The sequence below is a fragment of the Phascolarctos cinereus genome, unplaced genomic scaffold, assembly GCF_003287225.1.
Source record: "Phascolarctos cinereus isolate Bilbo 61053 unplaced genomic scaffold, phaCin_HiC Scaffold_4;HRSCAF=312, whole genome shotgun sequence".
In the NCBI taxonomy this organism is placed as follows: domain Eukaryota; kingdom Metazoa; phylum Chordata; class Mammalia; order Diprotodontia; family Phascolarctidae; genus Phascolarctos; species Phascolarctos cinereus.
Window position 1 is genome coordinate 658,936,463 of NW_027555847.1, and position 16,654 is coordinate 658,953,116.

A 16,654-nucleotide genomic window follows, 5' to 3' on the forward strand; every position below is an offset into this window, starting at 1 on the left:
CACAGAGAAGGCACTTAATAAATGCTTGTTGAATGGAATTAGGCCTCAGCCTCTCCAACTGTTAAATGAATACTTTTGGATTAAATGTGTATTTGACTCCTTGGAGGCTTCAGGCAAATGGGAATTGAATGGATACTTGAAGGGCGAGTAGGATTTGATATAGTGGAAAGAACCTTGGCTCTGGAGCCAGAAGTCCTGGGTTCAAATTCCACCTCTGAGACTTACTACTTGTGACTTTGAACCAGTCACTTAATTTTTGTGCCTTAGTTTGTTCAACTATAAAATGAGGGGGATGGGCTTACATGACCCAAGATCCCTTTAAGCTCTAAAATCCTATGATCCTAGGAGGGAAGAGATCAAGGGACCAGATCGCCATTGACTGGGGCCATCTTTCTTTTTTGGGGGGAGGGGGCTAGGCAATGGGGTTAAGTGACTTGCCCAGGGTCACACAGTTAGTAAGTGTTTTGTGTCCAAGGCTGGATTTGAACTCAGGTCCTCCTGAATCCAGGGCCAGTGCTCTATCCACTGTGCCACCTAGCTGCCCTGGGCCATCTTTCTGGGAGGCTAGTGCTTGGTCTTGGTCACACTCTACCCCAACCTGGACAACCGACCCTTCAATAGCTCAGACAATGGGAAGATGCTGTTCTGCCAGGGGAATGGGGGTATACGTAGAATTGTCTTCCCTAATTCTAATCTAAGTCACACCGGAGGCAGTTGTGGGAAATCATTTTTTTTTAATACGATGTACATGATATAGAATCACAGTTGCCGAAAGTCTGCCAGTTCTGGCTCAGGTAGCTAGAGCCATATCCAATAAATGGAACAACCAGAGGAAGGAGGAAGAGCTATAAAGAGTGTCCTGGATGAGAAAGGGTAAATAGCAGCATGACAGGAATTAGAACCCAGGGCCCTGGAAGGACAGAGGATAGGGAAGGAAGAAGGCTCTCTATATCTTGGCTGCTTGACCCATAGGGTCAGCTCAACAGAGTCCAAGTGAACTTGCTCTATGTGGGTTGGATTTGGGCCCAGGGAAGGAGCCAGAACCCCTCCTTTGAGCAGTGAGAAGAGGTCCTGCTCCTACAGGCTTTGGAGGTGCAGTGCCAGGAAGGCAAGGCAGACGCCATTGCTAAGCAGATTCCCCAAGTTGCAGAGGGAGGAAAGGCCATGATAGTGGAAGAAGGTCTGCCGAAGGGTCCGATACTTGGGATCCTGCTCCCGAAGCCGACGGTAGGGGTCTTGGACCTGGCCCTGGGGAGGTCCTGGGGGTTCCCCACCCAGACCTCGGTCCTTCTCCATTGCTTGGAGGGCCCACATAGCAGCTGTAGTTCTTGGCTCTAGCCACCAGGCATTCAGAGCTGACAGAGCCAGGCTCAAAGCCAGGAGGCCCAGCTGGAAGAGAAGCTGAAGTTAGCTGGGGGGCTGGCCCTGGGACATTGCCCAAGGCCCAAGGTCACAGCTGAGGGTAGCCTTGGGGACCAGCAGTTGCCTCCCAGGGATTTCAACACATTCTATCAGTTGGGAGGAGGCAGGACATGATAGAGATAGTGAAATTCTTCATTCCAACCAACCACCATTATTTACATAATTTTAATTATGCAGTCCAGAAGACTTCTGAGAATTGTATTACCCAGGGACAAAGTTGGAGAATATGTGTCCCACACACGGCAAGGTGAATACAGAAACTTCAGCAAAAAGGAGTTTGGAGTACTATCCTTGGTAGGCTGCCCACTCTAGCATGCCCCATATCCTGGGCATTTGAGAAGGGATAAGAGGAAGCCAAGACAGATTTATCCCCCTCACTCCAATCAAGCTTGTGAATGAAGAGCCAGGGGGTGGAACCCAATCCCCCAGGGAGAGGCCTAAGCCCTCCTGCAAAGACTTAAGTTCCCAGCCAGGCAAGTTTCAGAACAATGAACTAGGTGAAAAGCAGAAGCCAAAAATGAGGCTCAGTCATCAGGACCAATTCCTGGGAACTTAGAAAACACCAGCTCCAAAGAATAATAGCTACATCGAGTGGGAGCTGGTCTAGAGGCCAGATGTTGTCTTGAAAAGGACTGCAGAGTGTCCTGGGTTCTCTCCAAGCCCATGTTCCCTCCTCTCCAGTCTCCCAGGTCTCTAACTCCCACCCTCGGCCTCCTAGTACCTGACCAACTCCTGCCATGGTAAAGCTGAGCTTCACCAATGGGTGATGGAACAGGAAGATGCCCAGGCTGATGGCGGCACAGGCCAGGGAGATGTGGAAGTAGAAAGGGAAGAGCTTGCTCTGGACCAGTCCGAATGTGTGTCGAGGCAGCCTCCGGAACAACACAAATCCTATGGGTAGCAGTGGAGGTGGGAAAAGAGTATAGAGGAGGCTGGTTGGAGAGTATGAAGAACATATTCTGACTCTGCAACTTGGTTCTTTTGTGTGACCTGGAACAACTTATTTCCCCTTTCTGAGACCATATCCTCTCCTTTAAATTGAAAAGATTAGACTAGTGAACAAGTCAGCCTCAATTCCTGGAAATTCAGACCTTTTGCACCTGACCTAGCCTCTTAGGCTAGAAAGGCAGGGATAGAGATCTGCTAAATCCCTCCTGTAGAACAGGGAAGAGTTGGGAAGGTAATAGGCAAAAATCCCACAGGCTACTTTTTAACTTCTCTGAGCCTCATTTGGTGGGGGACTATGGATATGGAATTTTGTATACAATCTTAGATGAGGATGATGTGTTGGTAGGTTTTGCTTAGCTGTTTTTTTTTTTTGGTTATAAGGGAAGGCTCACTAGGCCTGAATATATTCGGAAATGACTGATGCTTAAATGAAAGGAACTAATTAAAATTAAAATAAAGTGGTCTATATGTTTAGCATAGTGCCTGGCATACAGTAGGCATTTAATAAATTCTAGTTGGTTGACTAGTGGAATATTTAAATTAGAGGAACCCTGGGAGGAGTGGGGGAGGGGGAGAAGATTAACCCAGGGGTGAACTCCCTTTTGAGCATCCCTGACAGATACATTCAGGTACTACTTAAATACCTCTATGAAACAGCATTCCCCCCCCTTTAAACTTTTTTTAAATTGGATTTTTTTTAACCTCATTTCTTTACTTATAATGATTAGGTTGGGATCAGAAGGTCAGAGGCTCCCTTACAAAGGTTGCAAAGTTCATTTTTTATGTGGAAACCTGCTTGAACTCTCCCTAATTCCAAATCTGTAAACAAATCCCTATGGTACATTCCGGCTCTAAACCTCGGGATGCCAGGAACTCTGGAGTTTCCTCCTCCCTTCCCCTCCCCCTGGCTCTCGGCAAGGAGCAGAGTCCAGGGTCCCTGGGGGAGGGGAACGTACCTGAGACGAAGGTAACCCAGACCTGCATGCCCCAGGCACTGGACAGGACCAACACCTGGACCACCTTGGCCAGATCACCCGGCTCCTCTCCTGAAGACATCCTGCAGCCCCGGCTCCGCACCTGGGGGAGAGCAGGAGGAAAGAACCAGGCTCAGAGCCCTGCCCACCTCCCACCCCCAAGGAAGGAGCTAGGGTACCCGCAAGGCTTAGGCATTCCAGGGCGAAGGAATCTAGGAGGGCCTGGTTCCCCGCACCTAGGGAAGGGGAAGCGAGGGAGAGGGGGCAACCTCTGGGGCTGGAATCGCGGCTAGGGTTCGGGGAGCCCCTTCCCCAGTCCTGCGCGTGCACGGTCCCGAGAGTCTCGGGCTGCCAGAGGCCAGATCCCGTCTTCTATCTCCCCTACCTTCCCCACGAGAGGCACCTAGTCGGGAAAGGTTGTACCTAAGCTCCGCTCCTGACCAGAGGACTCCGGACCTCAGCAACAGCCCTCTCCGCCCCACCACCTTAATGCTTCAGCCCAAGCATTCCCACCCCGCCTCCTCGCTGGCTTTAGACCAGTCCCATTGCGAGCTCTGTAGCATTTACTCCACCCCTTTTGATTTTTAACCAATCAGTAAGGAGAATGCTTATACAAGACCCGCCTACCTTGTCTCCTACCCCACTGCCCCCGCCTCTTACCGCGACTACGACTCAGGGCTAATCCAATCGCCTTTCGCCTCAGGGAGTACAGATGAGGAATACAACCAATAGGCTTTCGGAATCGCCGCCGTGGGGGTAGAGATACACACAAAGGCTCCGCCCCTCCTCTGTGACTCTAGACTCTATCCTGAGACTATCCCTACCTTAACTTTGTATGGTGTCTCCACTGGATCAAATTTCATCGCTCCAGCTGCGGACTTTTTTCGTGGTCCCTGATGGGCTTAGAGTATGAGCAGCTGGTGGGTATTTCAATTCTATGAACATTTATTGAGTGCCTACTGTGTTCTAGGCCCCAGCAGGAGGGACAGTTCTGCCTTACCCCCAACTTCCTCCCAGCAAGGACTACGCAATGAGAACTCTATGGACCCGACTCCCTCCAGATGTTCTCACCCAGGTGCAAACATCTGGCCTTGACATCCCTAGGATCGAGTTCCAGTTTGAATGGCTGGGTCTGGGGGGAGCAGGATGGGACAGAATTCCTATTCTGGCTATGTGGATTCCAGGGTGTTTCCAGATGTGAACAGCTGTCTAGGGCTGGGAGGGGGGATGGGCAGGTATGGATGGCTGGGCTACCCTATACACCCTTCTCACCCACCACTGAGTATTCTCCCTACCTATCCAAGTGACTGTGTCCTGGCTGGAATTCCTCGGGACTCTGACAGCTCTGGAGTTTCCAGTCAGTCTCCATGCTCATCCTCTCCAAGGGAATGTACACTGCAAATTCGTTCCAAGTCTGATAAACTGAGTGTCAGCTTGGCCTCAGAGAAGCCTTGGGGTCTTGGTATGTATGGAGTGATGCAACAGTTTGGAGGGGTTGGGGATAGACTGAAGGCAAGAGCTAGAGGACTGAGGACCAGCAACAGGGAATAGAGGGGTGCATGGGGGGAGCCTTGGACTTGGGTGCCATCATGCTAATTAGGATTCTGGGCAGGACTTTGGGACTGGGCCACTAGGATAACGGGGAACTGGGGTTTCAAGGTTGGAGACATAGGGGACCTGGAATGATTGAGATATTGATGGCTTGGAGTAATCTTGAAAGAAGGAGCCCCTATTCTCCCAAGCGATCTTAAAGAATGATTTAGGGCCCTTTTGTGGAATCCCATTTGACTTAAGGATGAGAAGGGGTGGGATCCCTGAAGTGTCATCGATGTGACCCTAGCTCTGAATGGCAGGTGTGGTTCATAAGATCAACTTAGATTCACAGAAGCTGAAAAGTGATGAAAAGGAGTCCCTAAAGGATGAACATCTCAATTTCAAGGTGATCTCTTCCTTTGTTCTCTCAGGGTCCCCACCTCTCTAGATCATGTGGTGTGGTAGGGGAAGCATGGACATGGAATCAGGAGACACCTAGGCTTATGTCCCAGCTCTGACACTATATCTGGATGATAGATCCTCAGTAACTCAGCTCACTTGTCTGGATCTCAATTTCTTTATTTGTAACATCTCGGTTACTGGGGACCCGGACTAACCTTGTAGAAGGTTGTAAGAAAGCCTTTTGTAAACCTTAACCTGATACAGGTTAATAGGAATGTTATTAATTAATTAACTATTAATTAATAATATTAATACTTATCAATAGGAAGCTATTATTTTTATTATTGTAGAAGCAGTGTGGTTCAGTAGATGGGAATGTGGTCTTGGAGTCACAAAAACTTGGGTTCAAGTCTTCTTCTGACTTTTAGTAGCTATTTGAACCTGATCAAGTCATTTAATCTCTATGTACTTGAGACAGTCTCCTAGGACTTAATTACTGTTATGGAGGGGAAAGCCCTTTGGTCTCTACTGGAAGAGACACATCCCCACACAAGCACCAGCAAAGGCACAGCCCTTTCGTAAGGTTTGAGGATTGTGGGTCTTGTGACCGTGTGTGTGACGTGACTGTATTGTTTCCACCCTCACCCCAACCCCTGTAGAAGTGGCTGATCTCTGAGGAGACACTTTCCTCAAGCCCGAAGCTGAATGGGAATTCAAAGGGGAAAATGGCCAGGAGCCGGAATGGGAACAGGAACAGGAGTCGGAGCCGGAGCCTGAGCCCAAGCCCAAGACCTCTGATGAAGGCTAGTGACCAGGTACAGGCACGTTCTTATATGTGGATAAGTCCAATGGGGTACCCTCCTGTGTACACCAGTGAATAACTCAGGGGCTCCTTCAAGTCCAGCCTAGCTTCTTCTCCATCTCCATGCCTCAGTTTCCCTCCTGTGATTTGAATGAATGAGGAGACCCTGCAGGATTTGGGGGAGGAAAAAAAGCCCAAATTGGGGTACAGTTGGGCCCTGGAGGTAGTTAGAAAGAGATCTGGAACAGGTTCTAATATGCCCTCTACCCTTTTCCCCCCATGATCTACCATGCTGGCCCTCAGAGAAGCTTGGAGACAGACAATTCTAAGGCCCAAGGTAAGGTATCCTGGAGCCACAGGAGTAGGGAGGATGAAGCCAACAGCCAAAGACCTGTTTTCTGTGGAATAGGGAAATGCAGACTGCTGTCACCCCTTCTAGGGCCTTCCTTGCCTGGTGGGGTGAGGTGGAAAACAGAGACTATGATCTCTGATCCCCCAGGCAAGGTCTCCACCATCATGATTCCTGACTCACAAAAGCTCTTAAGGACAGACTTGGATTGCCTGAAAACTCAGCTTCAAGCCCAGACCAATGTGAGTTGGCCCATCTCCTTCATATTTGTCCTTTCTGATGTTGACCCTACCACAATCGCTGATCTCACTTTCTGACCCAAAACCCTTCCTGTTACTAGGCCTTTGAGTTCCTGAACCACTCTGTGACCCTTCTGGAGAAGGAAAGCAGCCATCAGAGGGTTAAAATCCAGGAGCTAGAGGGTGAGGTTGGGTCTAGGGAATCAAATCACCAGGATTTGTAGGAGGTGAGCTCAAGATTAGGGATAGGGAAGGGTTTCCAGGGTTTCACACCAATCCCCTCTGAACCTAGGTGTGGGAATTTAAAGACACTTCCCAGGGTGAGCCCCTTCCTTCCCAGAGGGGTTGGTAGAAGGAGAGACAGAGGTGAGGGTCAAGCTAAGATCAGAGATCACACTCTCCATCCATCCCCTGGCAGAAGTGATGAGCCTGTCTTGCTGCCCAGCCCAGAATGACCTCCTTAGACGAGGGGCAGAACTAGGGCGTCAGGAGCTGTGGCAGGCACTGGCTCGGGGCCTGCAGGAGGTGAAGGAAAATCTTCGTGGGAGCGAGGAGGTCCAGCGGGGCCGTACCACCCGCTCCCTACTACAGCTGGGCCAGGAGATTCGGGAAAGGTGTGGATCCTGGCTTGGGGGTGCAAGATTTCTGAGAGCAATAGAGAGGCCTTAGGGTGAACAGGAGAGCTAAGGAAGGAGGAAGGAGTGGGGGAGCTGGGAGAGGTTAAGTTTGGGACTCTGTGGCGTGTTATCATTCCCTCCCACCCCCCACAGCAAGAAGTTCCTATGGGAGGAGCTGGAAATACTGCAGGAAGAGGTGACCTACATCCACCAGAAACTCAGTATGTCCCCCACCCCCACTTGTCACCCCCTTGTCCCATTCTTGTCTCTTCATTCCCATCTCCTCTTCCTCTAAGGGCTCCAACCTCTGGGCTGAGGGCAGGGGTCCCCAGTCCCCCCTCCATCCCTGGGGAATGAATGGTAGTTGATATTAGCTCAGCTTTTCTCTTCTCATATCTCCAAGACCTGGATGGAGGGAGGAGGGTCCCATTACTCTTTCCTGAAGGCCCCTCCATCCTCTTGTCCCTATCCCTTTATTCAGAATCACAGGAAGAAGAAATCAACAAAAATCTGGTGAATATCAAGAAAATGCAGAAGAACCAGGTGAAATGTCGAAAGGTAAGGGAAAAGTGGCTGTGGAGGTGGGTCAAGGAAGGATGCAGGGGGGAAGTAAGATGACCAGGGAAGAAGGAGATAGGATGGCTGAAGTCTGAGTCTCCATTTCTCTTCTACCCCCATCTCTGGCTCAGCTTGGGCTGAAGGCTGAGCTGAGACGCCTGAGGTTGGTTCAGGAGAGAAGGTAAGGAGAGGGCCTTACTTCTGCCCTTAAACACCCCCTACCCTTAGGTCCTAACGAAGATGAAACAGCAAGGGGGCATGGTATCTGAGGAGGATACTAAGTCCAAGGACTGGTGGGGGCAAGAGGAGCTGGAGGAGGAGCTGAGTGACATATGGTGAGAAAGAAATCCAGGATGACTAGACCCATTCCTTGAGCCCAGACCTTCATGAGTACCCTCTTTGGTTCCCAGGGACCTATATTCCTTCAAATCCCCTTCAAACCCCTAACTGATGCTGACTCCCAAATAAGGCAAATGATTCCCCCCCTCTAAGCCTGTTTCCTCATTTATAAAATGGGGTGGTGTTGTGATTAATTGGACTAAATGATACCCAGGACCTTTTCCAACCCTAAAACAATCTTGTGAGCCAAGACTTATTGGGAGGGGACATGATGAAGAACCCATCATCCCAACTCCATCATGACCTGGCCCTTACTCCTTACCATTCCCTCGTCCAGATTCTGGGTGCATATTCCAGTCCATTCCCTCTCTAGGTCAGCTGTGAACACTCTGCAGAATGCCATCGAAAGCTTATCCCTGACCGGAGTGAAGCACTGTGGAGTTCTAAAGAGTGAGTGCCCAGGGGGAGGTGAGGCTCTGGGGAGGAGAAAAATGCCTCCCTCCAAGCCTACATTCCAAATACCCCTCTGGAATTTCCTGGCACAGGCCGGAGGGTACGAAAGTGTGTGAGTCCAACACTACCGCCAGCCTGGACAACAGATTCGGATTCAGATGTCAACCCACCTCACAGCCCATAGCCAATAGCCTGACCCATGAAAGACTCCTTCAGTATGAACCCTGACAATCTCCAGCCCCTGGCCCATCCCCCTGGTCCCTGGCCCCTGGCCATAGATGTGGCTTCCTCAGGACCTCTGACCTCAACCCTTGCTCTCACTAGACTCTTCCTGTCCTTGCCCCAGCCTCTTCCCTAGCCCCTGCCTTTGCTCCCTACTCAGATGTCCCTGAGTAGCCCTGATGAGGATCTGACCCTTCACATCACCAGTCTCTCTCTCCACAGGCTGAACTGCTGGGACCTGCCTGATCAAGGAAAGGGAGACGTCCCTGAGGAGAGCCTCAGCCTCCCCAAATCCCCTAAGACAGAAAATAAAATAGGAGTGGCCCCTTTCCCAACACTCTCTGTTCATGCTGACTCTGCCTGCCCCTTCCCCTTTTTCCTTGCTCTAGAAAGGGGTAATTCAGTGGGGCTGGGCTCAGAGGCCAGTCAGGCTGGAGTGAGGGCACAGCCAAGTCTAGGCTAATGGGGGGCTTGAGCCTGTGACCTTGGTCAAATTAGGACAGAGCCACGGGGAGCCCCAGCCCCAAGCTCAAACTACTCACACAGCCATGCTCCTAATAGACACAGCCTTACCACGCACTCCTCCCACAACTCACCCAAGCGCAAACGTCTCAGTCCAGAAAACACTGCCCCTCTCCTCCCCGTCCCCAACACAGCTGGCCCGACCCAAAGGTTCCATTCATTCAGCAAGCATTTACTAAGCTTCTAACGCGTGCCAGGGACTGCGCTAGGTGCCGAGGATACGGAGACAAAAAGGAAATAATCCCGGCCTTCAAGCAGGTTACATTCTACCTCCCTCTCCTGAATGAGTACCGAAGGCCAGTAGTGAGCCCCTGGGCCGAGTGGGGAGGTGGGGGGAGGTGAGCCAGGGAGCGTTTTCACAGACGCCCCGCCCCGGGGCTGGCCCGGTGCTAATGAGCCGGCGCACGTCCGGCGCACTCCCATTCCTCCCTCCATCTCTCCATCCAGCCTTTCCTTTGGTCCCTACCGCTCTCTCCGGCTCCGCTCCCGAGGCTTCTGCTGCATGAGGCAGCGGCGCCCAGAGAGCCAGGGCTTGGTTATCCTTCGGTTCTGTCTGCCTCCGCCTGTCCTCTCGTCGGTCTGCGACATCTGGACATCTGGGACAAAGGCGAACGGCTGGGCCTCCCTCATCGTGGGACGTGGATCCGGGCCATGGAGCGGCCGTGACCCAGGTGGCGGTGATGGGTATTGGATGGTGATATGGGGTCCCTGCTTACGGGGGGAAGGGAGTAAGAGAGCCGTTGTCTGGGAGTAATGGGGGGAAAGAGTACTTGGGATCGCGGGGTGGCGATGGGGAGAGGTGATGGGGGAGGGGGAGACACCGTGTATGTTTGCACGCCTGTGCGAGGCTACGAGTCTGTGTGTTCGCCCACTCGGTTAGGCTTCCCCTCCCAACAGGCAAACACACACACACACAACACACACACACACACACACACACACACACACACGTGTGCTGGAAACGCCAAAACAGCACGGTTAAGAGGAGGTGGGGAGAGGGTAGGGGGCGATGTCCAAGGGGTCCCTCCATATAATGAAGAATACTGTAGCCTAAGTGAATCCTTGGATGGAGGTCAGGACCCGTTGGAGGAAGAGGGGCTGGAAAGAGCAAGCAGAAGCCAAATGGCCTAGAGTTTTCCAGTCTTTTTGGATTATTTGAGGGAAAATGGTCTTAGCTAGGCTTTGTACCTTCTCCAGCATCTAGCAATAGTCTTCTCCAAATACGTCCATTTTCTCAGGCAGTTACAGAATGAAGTCTAGATTACTGGGAACTTTCTAACTGATAGTAGTTAAGGGGGGGTGGGAGTGTTCTTCCAAGGGATGCCCTTCTCTTTCTAGTGAGGAACAGACAGATGAGAAATTGAGGCAGAGGGGCCAGTGGCTGGGTTGATCAGTGCAATAGACTCAGTAAAACCTTAAAAACTTTTGGGGTGAGGGAGGAGACTGAGTCTGCTGTTCTAGGGATTGCAGTTTAAGGGGTTGATGGAGGGTGCATCTGGGGGGGTCTATGTGACTGGGCCTCTTTCCCAGGCCCCCACCAATTGTACCCCTCATCCCGATCCCACCATGGCGAGTGGGCGGCCAGACCTGAAGAGGAGTTTCTCCATAATACCCTGCTTCATCTTTGTGGAGGTGAGGACCATGCAGGTCAGCATAGAGGATTTGGGGGAGAGGTTTCTGGAAAGTAAAGAGATGCCCTCAACTTTAATCACTATGTTATCTCTCCTTGGTTTGTGACTCTCTCCTGATTTTTGTTCTCTTTGTAACTTCTCTCTCTCTCTCTCTCTCTCTCTCTCTCTCTCTCTCTCTCTCTCTCTCTCTCTCTCTCTCTCCTTCCCTCCCCCCTTCTCCATTTCTTTATTTATCTTTTCTACCTCTTTGCCCCCTCCCCAATAACCCTTATGTGGAGTTCCATCTCTGTGTCTTCATTGGTGGCTGTTTGTTTCTCTTCTCTCCATATCTTTCCTGTGTCCCACTGTCCACCTCTGCCCGGCCTGGACTGGCAGTCAGTGCTCCTGGGAGCCGTAGTACTTCTTGCCTATCGCCTGGAATACACAGACACATTCCCAGTGCACATGCAGGGTTTCTTCTGCTATGACAGCACTTACGCCAAGCCCTACCCAGGGCCTGAAGCCACCAGCCGTGTCCCACCAGCTCTGATCTACCCCCTGGTCACTGCAGGGCCTGCCATCACGGTAATTCCCAGGGTCTTAGAAGGTGTCGATTGTGGAGGGAGGAGGATGATTAAGGTAGGGCTGCCCCTACAATCTTAGTCTTTCCTCCCAGATCCTCTTTGGAGAACTTGCCCGGGCCTTCTTCCCAGCTCCCACCTCAACTGTGCCTGCCCTGAGAGAGAAGACCATTGTGTGTGGGGACTGCTGCCGCTTCAGTCCAGCCCTCAGAAGGCTGGTCCGCTTCCTGGGTGCGGGATGTGAATTGGGACTTAGCCAGGTGGTGGGGCAAGCAGGGGTTAGTTTGAGGGAGTCTGGAGAAAAGGATGAGGAAAAGGTTCCAGGGCGAGGAGGAGCCCACACTCTGCCCCTGGGTGGGCTTCAATCTGTTTTTCTATCCCTCCCTTCTAGGCGTGTATTCGTTTGGCCTCTTCACCACATCCATCTTTGCCAATGCTGGCCAAGTAGTGACGGGGAATCCTACGCCACACTTCCTGTCTGTCTGCCACCCCAATTATACAGCTCTGGGCTGCCCACCGCCAGCTACAGACAAGCCTGGACCGGACCGGTATGTCACCGACCAAGGGGCCTGTGCAGCCGGCAACCCTGCCTTGGTTGCAGCTGCCCGACGTGCCTTCCCCTGCAAGGATGCAGCCCTGTGTGCATTTGCAGTCACCTATACGGCGGTGAGTCTGAGCAATGTCTAGAGAGGACTGAGACAAAGTACCAGACTCCAGCCAAACTTGAAATTAGGAGGCAGTTCCTATCCTGTGCCTCTGAAACCTGTTCTCTCCACCATTTCCCCTCTCCAGTCTGTAAAAGAAGGGGTTCTGTAAAGTGCCCCTGTGACCCTCTCTCCCTCTCCTCTCTCCAGATGTATGTCACACTAGTATTCAGGGTAAAGGGCTCCAGGCTGGTGAAGCCTTCACTCTGCCTTGCCCTGCTCTGCCCAGCTTTTCTGGTGGGTGTAGTCCGTGTGGCTGAGTATCGGAACCACTGGTCAGATGTGCTGGCTGGATTCCTGACTGGGACAGCTATTGCCACCTTCCTGGTTAGTCTCTTTGTGGGGCTGGGCCTCATCCCCCCCCCCCCGGATGCAGGTGGGAGGAGGGGTAGATTATGCAGAAAGAGGGGAGGGGGTATACCCTAGACTGGGAGATAGGATTTCTCCCTGCTTCCCGGTTCGAGTTCTGCATCTGTGCCGGTCTTTGGGGTCTGGTGGGTAAAAGATGAGCACCTTCTGTTATTCCTGCCTCAGGTTACCTGTGTTGTCAATAAGTTCCAGAGCCGAGTGCCTCTGTGCCAGAGAGCATTCCGATGGGAGGGTCTGGGCCCAGTGCCTGCCATTGAGAACCCCCTTGAAAAGTTAAATTCAGCCCAGGTAAGGGACAGCTGGCCACTCCCCCTGCCCCCTCACTTCTTAGTTCCAGATTCCCATACTCAGCTGTGAGCTAGAACCTTGGACTTCCTAAAGGACTCAGTGCCTGGTGAGGGGCAAGCTAGAGGCAGACACTGACTGTCCTGGGTCTTGAGAGTAGGGGTCCCCAGATGACACTGGGGAAGCTTGGGGTGGGGCTAGAGATGGGCCCACCCCACCCACTCACAATTGGTACAGGAAGGGGACCCAGAGTATGGTACATCTGATAGAGGGTTGTTCTCTATATTTATGGAAGTCCTAACCAAACAACCTCCTATGAATAGCACTGCTCCAAACCAGGGATAAGTTTCTCTAAATGGTTGGAGGGCCAGCATTACTATACTATAGTGGAGAGAGAGCCAGAGTCCCAGATTCAAATCCTGACTTTGCTATTTATTAACTGTTTGAACTGGGACAGATCACCTCATCAGGCCTCAGTTTCCCTATCAGTAAAATGAAGGGGTTAGACTGAATGATTTCTAAGACCTTTTGCTTGTCCCACTCTCACCACTGCTCCCATTTGGAGGTCATGACCAGTGACCCCTAATTTGAGATCCCATCTTTGAGAAGGATGGTAAAGGGGGTGGAATATGGTTAATGCTGGAAACTCTTTCTCTTCCATTTGCCCCCTCCTTTCCCATTGTACCCCCTCCATTATTGCCCTCCTGGTGTCCACCCTAACTGGGGGGGGGCCCTCAGTCAGCTCAGGAACAGGAAAAGGAATCGACGGGACAGGGCCAGGGGCCAGGGCTGGGGCCAGCCGGGCCACTAGCCCGCTCCCTCTGCCTGTCTGTCTCAGGAGCCCAAGACCACTGCACCCCCGCTGCAGCCTGCCCGCCTCACCCCACCCAGTGAGTGAACTCCTCTTCTCCTCTCCCCAGAACCCACCCTCCACATCCAACATTTACTCTGGTTGCCTAATTGCTCCTTGGGACCAGCCCAGTCCAACCAGCCTCCCTTCCTTCCTCGGGCCTGCCTTCTCCAGCCTTCGCTGGGTCAAATGATGTAGTGGACAGAGCACCGAATTGGGGATTACAGGCTCCAGGGTTCAGACTCAAGCTCTGGATAGTACCTAAGGTGCTTTCCAGCTCAAAACCCTGATAGGTTCAGGATTATTGGTGGAAAACACCCAGAAAAATACCGCCTCCCCCTCCCTCTCATCTCTAGAGCTCTGTCTGTGGGGGGCTGCCAGCCCTAGCCCTATTCCCTGCTCCCCACGACTTCTGTGCTTTGGAGATCCCCACCCCAACCTTGCCCTTGCCTGTCTTCCCAGAGCTGCAGAGCTGTACTCGTCGGGGCCACCTGATCCCCAGCTGTGTGTCTTCCCGGGCCCCCCCGATGTGTTCTTCCCCTCGTGTTCCCCGTGCTCGAGTGAGGTCTGAGCCAACATTGCCTGCCATGACCCCTGGCCCCAGCCAGGGCCCCCCACCATCCCCTGGACCATCTGTGGCTGGTGGGGGTGGAGGTGGGGGTGGCCGGGGCCGGAAGTTGCTACTGCCCACTCCTCTGCTGCGGGACTTATACACCCTCAGTGGACTGTACCCCTCCCCCTTCCATCGGGACAGCTTCAGCCCCTACCTGTTTGCCAGCCGGGACCACCTGCTGTGAACTCAGGTTCCTAGATCCTGAGAGCCTCTGGCTCCATATACCTCCTGGAGTCAGATGTTCTCAGGCTGTGTGTATGTGTCTCCTGTGTGCCTGTGAGTATGAGTGTGTGTGTGTGTGTGTGTGTGTGTGTGTGTGTGTGTGTGTGCGCGCGCGCGCGTGCGCACCTTCCTGTGTGTGTGGCCCCACCAGCCAATCCCACATGGGTGTGGGGATGGATGGAGAATTTAAAGAAGTCTAGGCCTGGATGGTTTTGTTTCTTACCCTCTTCTCTAGCTGGCTGAGCCCCAGGAGGGTCTTCATTGCCTGATGTGGGGGAATTTGGGATTGGGAATGCTGAGGGAGGAGACCCTCCATTGTCCCAAGGTTTGGAGTGGGGACAGAAGCTCCTTCTTTTTATCCAAAAGCTAATAGAAATAACCTTTGACTTCTTACTATACATTTAGGGTCTCTATGTCTCAAAATTCTAAGAGTGGTTGGGGTTGATGTGATTCCAGTCAATGAGAAAGTCCATGTTTCTAAAACTTGGAAGTAGGGGAGGGGACAAGTGGAGGGATGTCCGACAGCAGCCAATGAGAGTGCTTGGTATCTAAGGACTACAGGAATCTTGGTGCTTGCCAGAGTTGGGCCCTAGATGTCTCAGAATGCCAATAATGGGCAATGATTCCTAACGATGGACCCTAGGTATCTGAAAATTCTTGGGGTTGGGGGGTGGTGGTGGAAGGAAGCCAGTCTCAGCCAATGAGAGCCCCTTCTGATTATTCTGAGCTTACCCCTCTTCAAACAGCAGGATGGAGAAAGGAGGCAGTGATTCTGAACTAGTGGGGAGGCATTGGATTGTCAGGGTCCTACTACTGAAACCCCGTCTCTCATTTTCTTCCCATTGCAAGGTCCTTTGATGGGGGTAGCTCCCACCCAACCCTGAGAGCTTCCCCTATCCTCCCAGCCAAGCTGGGTTTCTCCCCTTATTCTCCCCATCATCCCCCAATTCCAATCATTATGTTAATGACCCTAAACTCTGAGTTCCCCTCCAGCTACCAGTGCTGGAAGGAGGGATTCTCTTCTACTCTATGCTCTGAGACTAAAGTGGGGGAAAGGGAGTTGAGCAGTCTTTGAGGACAGGGTGTTGTCTTTCTCCAAGTGCTCTATCCCTCATTTCCTTGGTCCTAGATTTGTTGGGGGTGGGTTTGGGAGGGGATTCAATGTTTGGACCTAAGGGCAGAGTCCTGTGGTGGAGAATGGAGAGGAGATAGGGGGTTCCTTGTGACCTACACATGGGAGACTGCCTTTCATGTCCTGGCTTCCTCATCCCACCACAGCAAGAAACAAAAACAAAAAATAACCTTTTCCCTTCCTGAACTGGCTGTGCTAGTTCTAGGGCACAATACCCCCAACAGCCCTGGCCCTGCCCCAAGGGAAGCTAAAGGGGGCAATAGAGAGAGACCTCTCCTCCACTCCCAGTTTCACAGCCTTTAATAAAGATCTGTTTGTATCAGAAATACCCCAGCATCTGTTTCCTCTATGCTTACAAGAGTATACATGTGACTGTTCTCCCTGAATGTGACTAACCATGTGCCTATGTGGTGTGTGAATTTGGCTGGAGCATGTGAACAAAAGAGACAGAGCTGGAAGCAGGCCTGGGCCATGGAGCTTTGCTCTGGGATAACTACTTTAGATGGTGCCTTCAACTTCCATTTAAAATATTCCTCCCCTTCAGTAGCCTCAACACCTCGTTGTCCAGGGGCTTGCTGTCTCCAGTGGTGACCGCCCTCTGCCCCTCCAAGTTGCCACCACTCCCCATCAGTGGCCAGTCCTTCAGCCATGTACAAACCTCCTGGTATCCTGGGCCTGGTCTGTCTCCTCCTGCCCTTACCTCAACCTCCAGCTCCCCAAAGCAAAAGCTGTTAAGTCCCTGAAGGTAATGCACCAGGCTGCTGTAAGGGTCATCAGGGGCTTTGAGGTGCACCGAAATCAGGACAAATGAGTGTTGTCCCCCTGGCTCATTTGCTTAGAGATTATGATGTGGACACGATTCTTTCCCGCTCTGGGCTTCTGTAAGAGGAAGGGATTGAATGGCACAA

The 16,654-nt window shown here is 52.1% G+C and overlaps 3 protein-coding genes across 6 annotated transcripts; 2 read left to right on the forward strand and 1 right to left on the reverse strand.

Moving 5' to 3' along the window:
• Positions 1–714: 714 nt before the first annotated feature.
• TMEM205 (transmembrane protein 205) lies at positions 715–3,874 on the reverse strand. Of its 3 annotated transcripts, none has more exons than XM_020995175.2 (4): positions 3,768–3,874; positions 3,327–3,447; positions 2,144–2,313; positions 715–1,389 (listed from the first exon to the last, which is right to left on the reverse strand). In XM_020995175.2, exons 2-4 carry the CDS (start codon positions 3,424–3,426, stop codon positions 1,078–1,080), a joined length of 582 nt encoding a protein of 193 aa, XP_020850834.1. In that variant the 5' UTR covers positions 3,427–3,447; positions 3,768–3,874; the 3' UTR covers positions 715–1,077. The 3 variants fall into 3 exon arrangements, with proteins under 3 accessions (XP_020850834.1, XP_020850835.1, XP_020850836.1); XM_020995176.2 differs by having other exon boundaries at positions 3,730–3,825; XM_020995177.2 differs by lacking the exon at positions 3,768–3,874 and adding an exon at positions 3,614–3,705.
• Positions 3,875–4,023: 149 nt separating this feature from the next.
• On the forward strand, positions 4,024–9,195 carry CCDC159 (coiled-coil domain containing 159). Its single transcript, XM_020995171.2, is given in 15 exon segments — positions 4,024–4,395; positions 4,398–4,419; positions 4,649–4,806; positions 5,198–5,283; positions 5,939–6,094; positions 6,385–6,418; positions 6,581–6,672; positions 6,771–6,852; positions 7,088–7,283; positions 7,440–7,507; positions 7,768–7,844; positions 8,073–8,179; positions 8,557–8,633; positions 8,729–8,851; positions 9,081–9,195. Coding segments are annotated over 14 exon segments (1,389 nt in total). The 5' UTR covers positions 4,024–4,253; the 3' UTR covers positions 8,821–8,851; positions 9,081–9,195.
• Positions 9,196–9,297: 102 nt separating this feature from the next.
• Positions 9,298–16,072, forward strand: PLPPR2 (phospholipid phosphatase related 2). Of its 2 annotated transcripts, XM_020995172.2 has the most exons (9): positions 9,298–10,051; positions 10,911–11,012; positions 11,387–11,575; positions 11,667–11,802; positions 11,963–12,237; positions 12,426–12,602; positions 12,810–12,932; positions 13,768–13,819; positions 14,242–16,072. In XM_020995172.2, exons 2-9 carry the CDS (start codon positions 10,947–10,949, stop codon positions 14,574–14,576), a joined length of 1,353 nt encoding a protein of 450 aa, XP_020850831.1. In that variant the 5' UTR covers positions 9,298–10,051; positions 10,911–10,946; the 3' UTR covers positions 14,577–16,072. The 2 variants fall into 2 exon arrangements, with proteins under 2 accessions (XP_020850831.1, XP_020850832.1); XM_020995173.2 differs by lacking the exon at positions 13,768–13,819 and having other exon boundaries at positions 14,242–14,370.
• Positions 16,073–16,654: the final 582 nt, after the last annotated feature.

Bases quoted from the DNA above. Each gene is read 5' to 3' on its own strand.
- TMEM205 (XM_020995175.2), bottom strand. From the start codon at position 3,426: ATGTCTTCAGGAGAGGAGCCGGGTGATCTGGCCAAGGTGGTCCAGGTG. The intron at 2,314-3,326 runs GTACGTTCCCCT...TGCTACCCATAG, and splicing joins CTGGGTTACCTTCGTCTCAG to GATTTGTGTTGTTCCGGAGG. The intron at 1,390-2,143 runs GTACTAGGAGGC...CTTCTCTTCCAG, and splicing joins CCATGGCAGGAGTTGGTCAG to CTGGGCCTCCTGGCTTTGAG.
- PLPPR2 (XM_020995172.2), top strand. From the start codon at position 10,947: ATGGCGAGTGGGCGGCCAGACCTGAAGAGGAGTTTCTCCATAATACCC. The intron at 11,013-11,386 runs GTGAGGACCATG...CTGGACTGGCAG, and splicing joins CCTGCTTCATCTTTGTGGAG to TCAGTGCTCCTGGGAGCCGT. The intron at 11,803-11,962 runs GTGCGGGATGTG...CCTCCCTTCTAG, and splicing joins AAGGCTGGTCCGCTTCCTGG to GCGTGTATTCGTTTGGCCTC.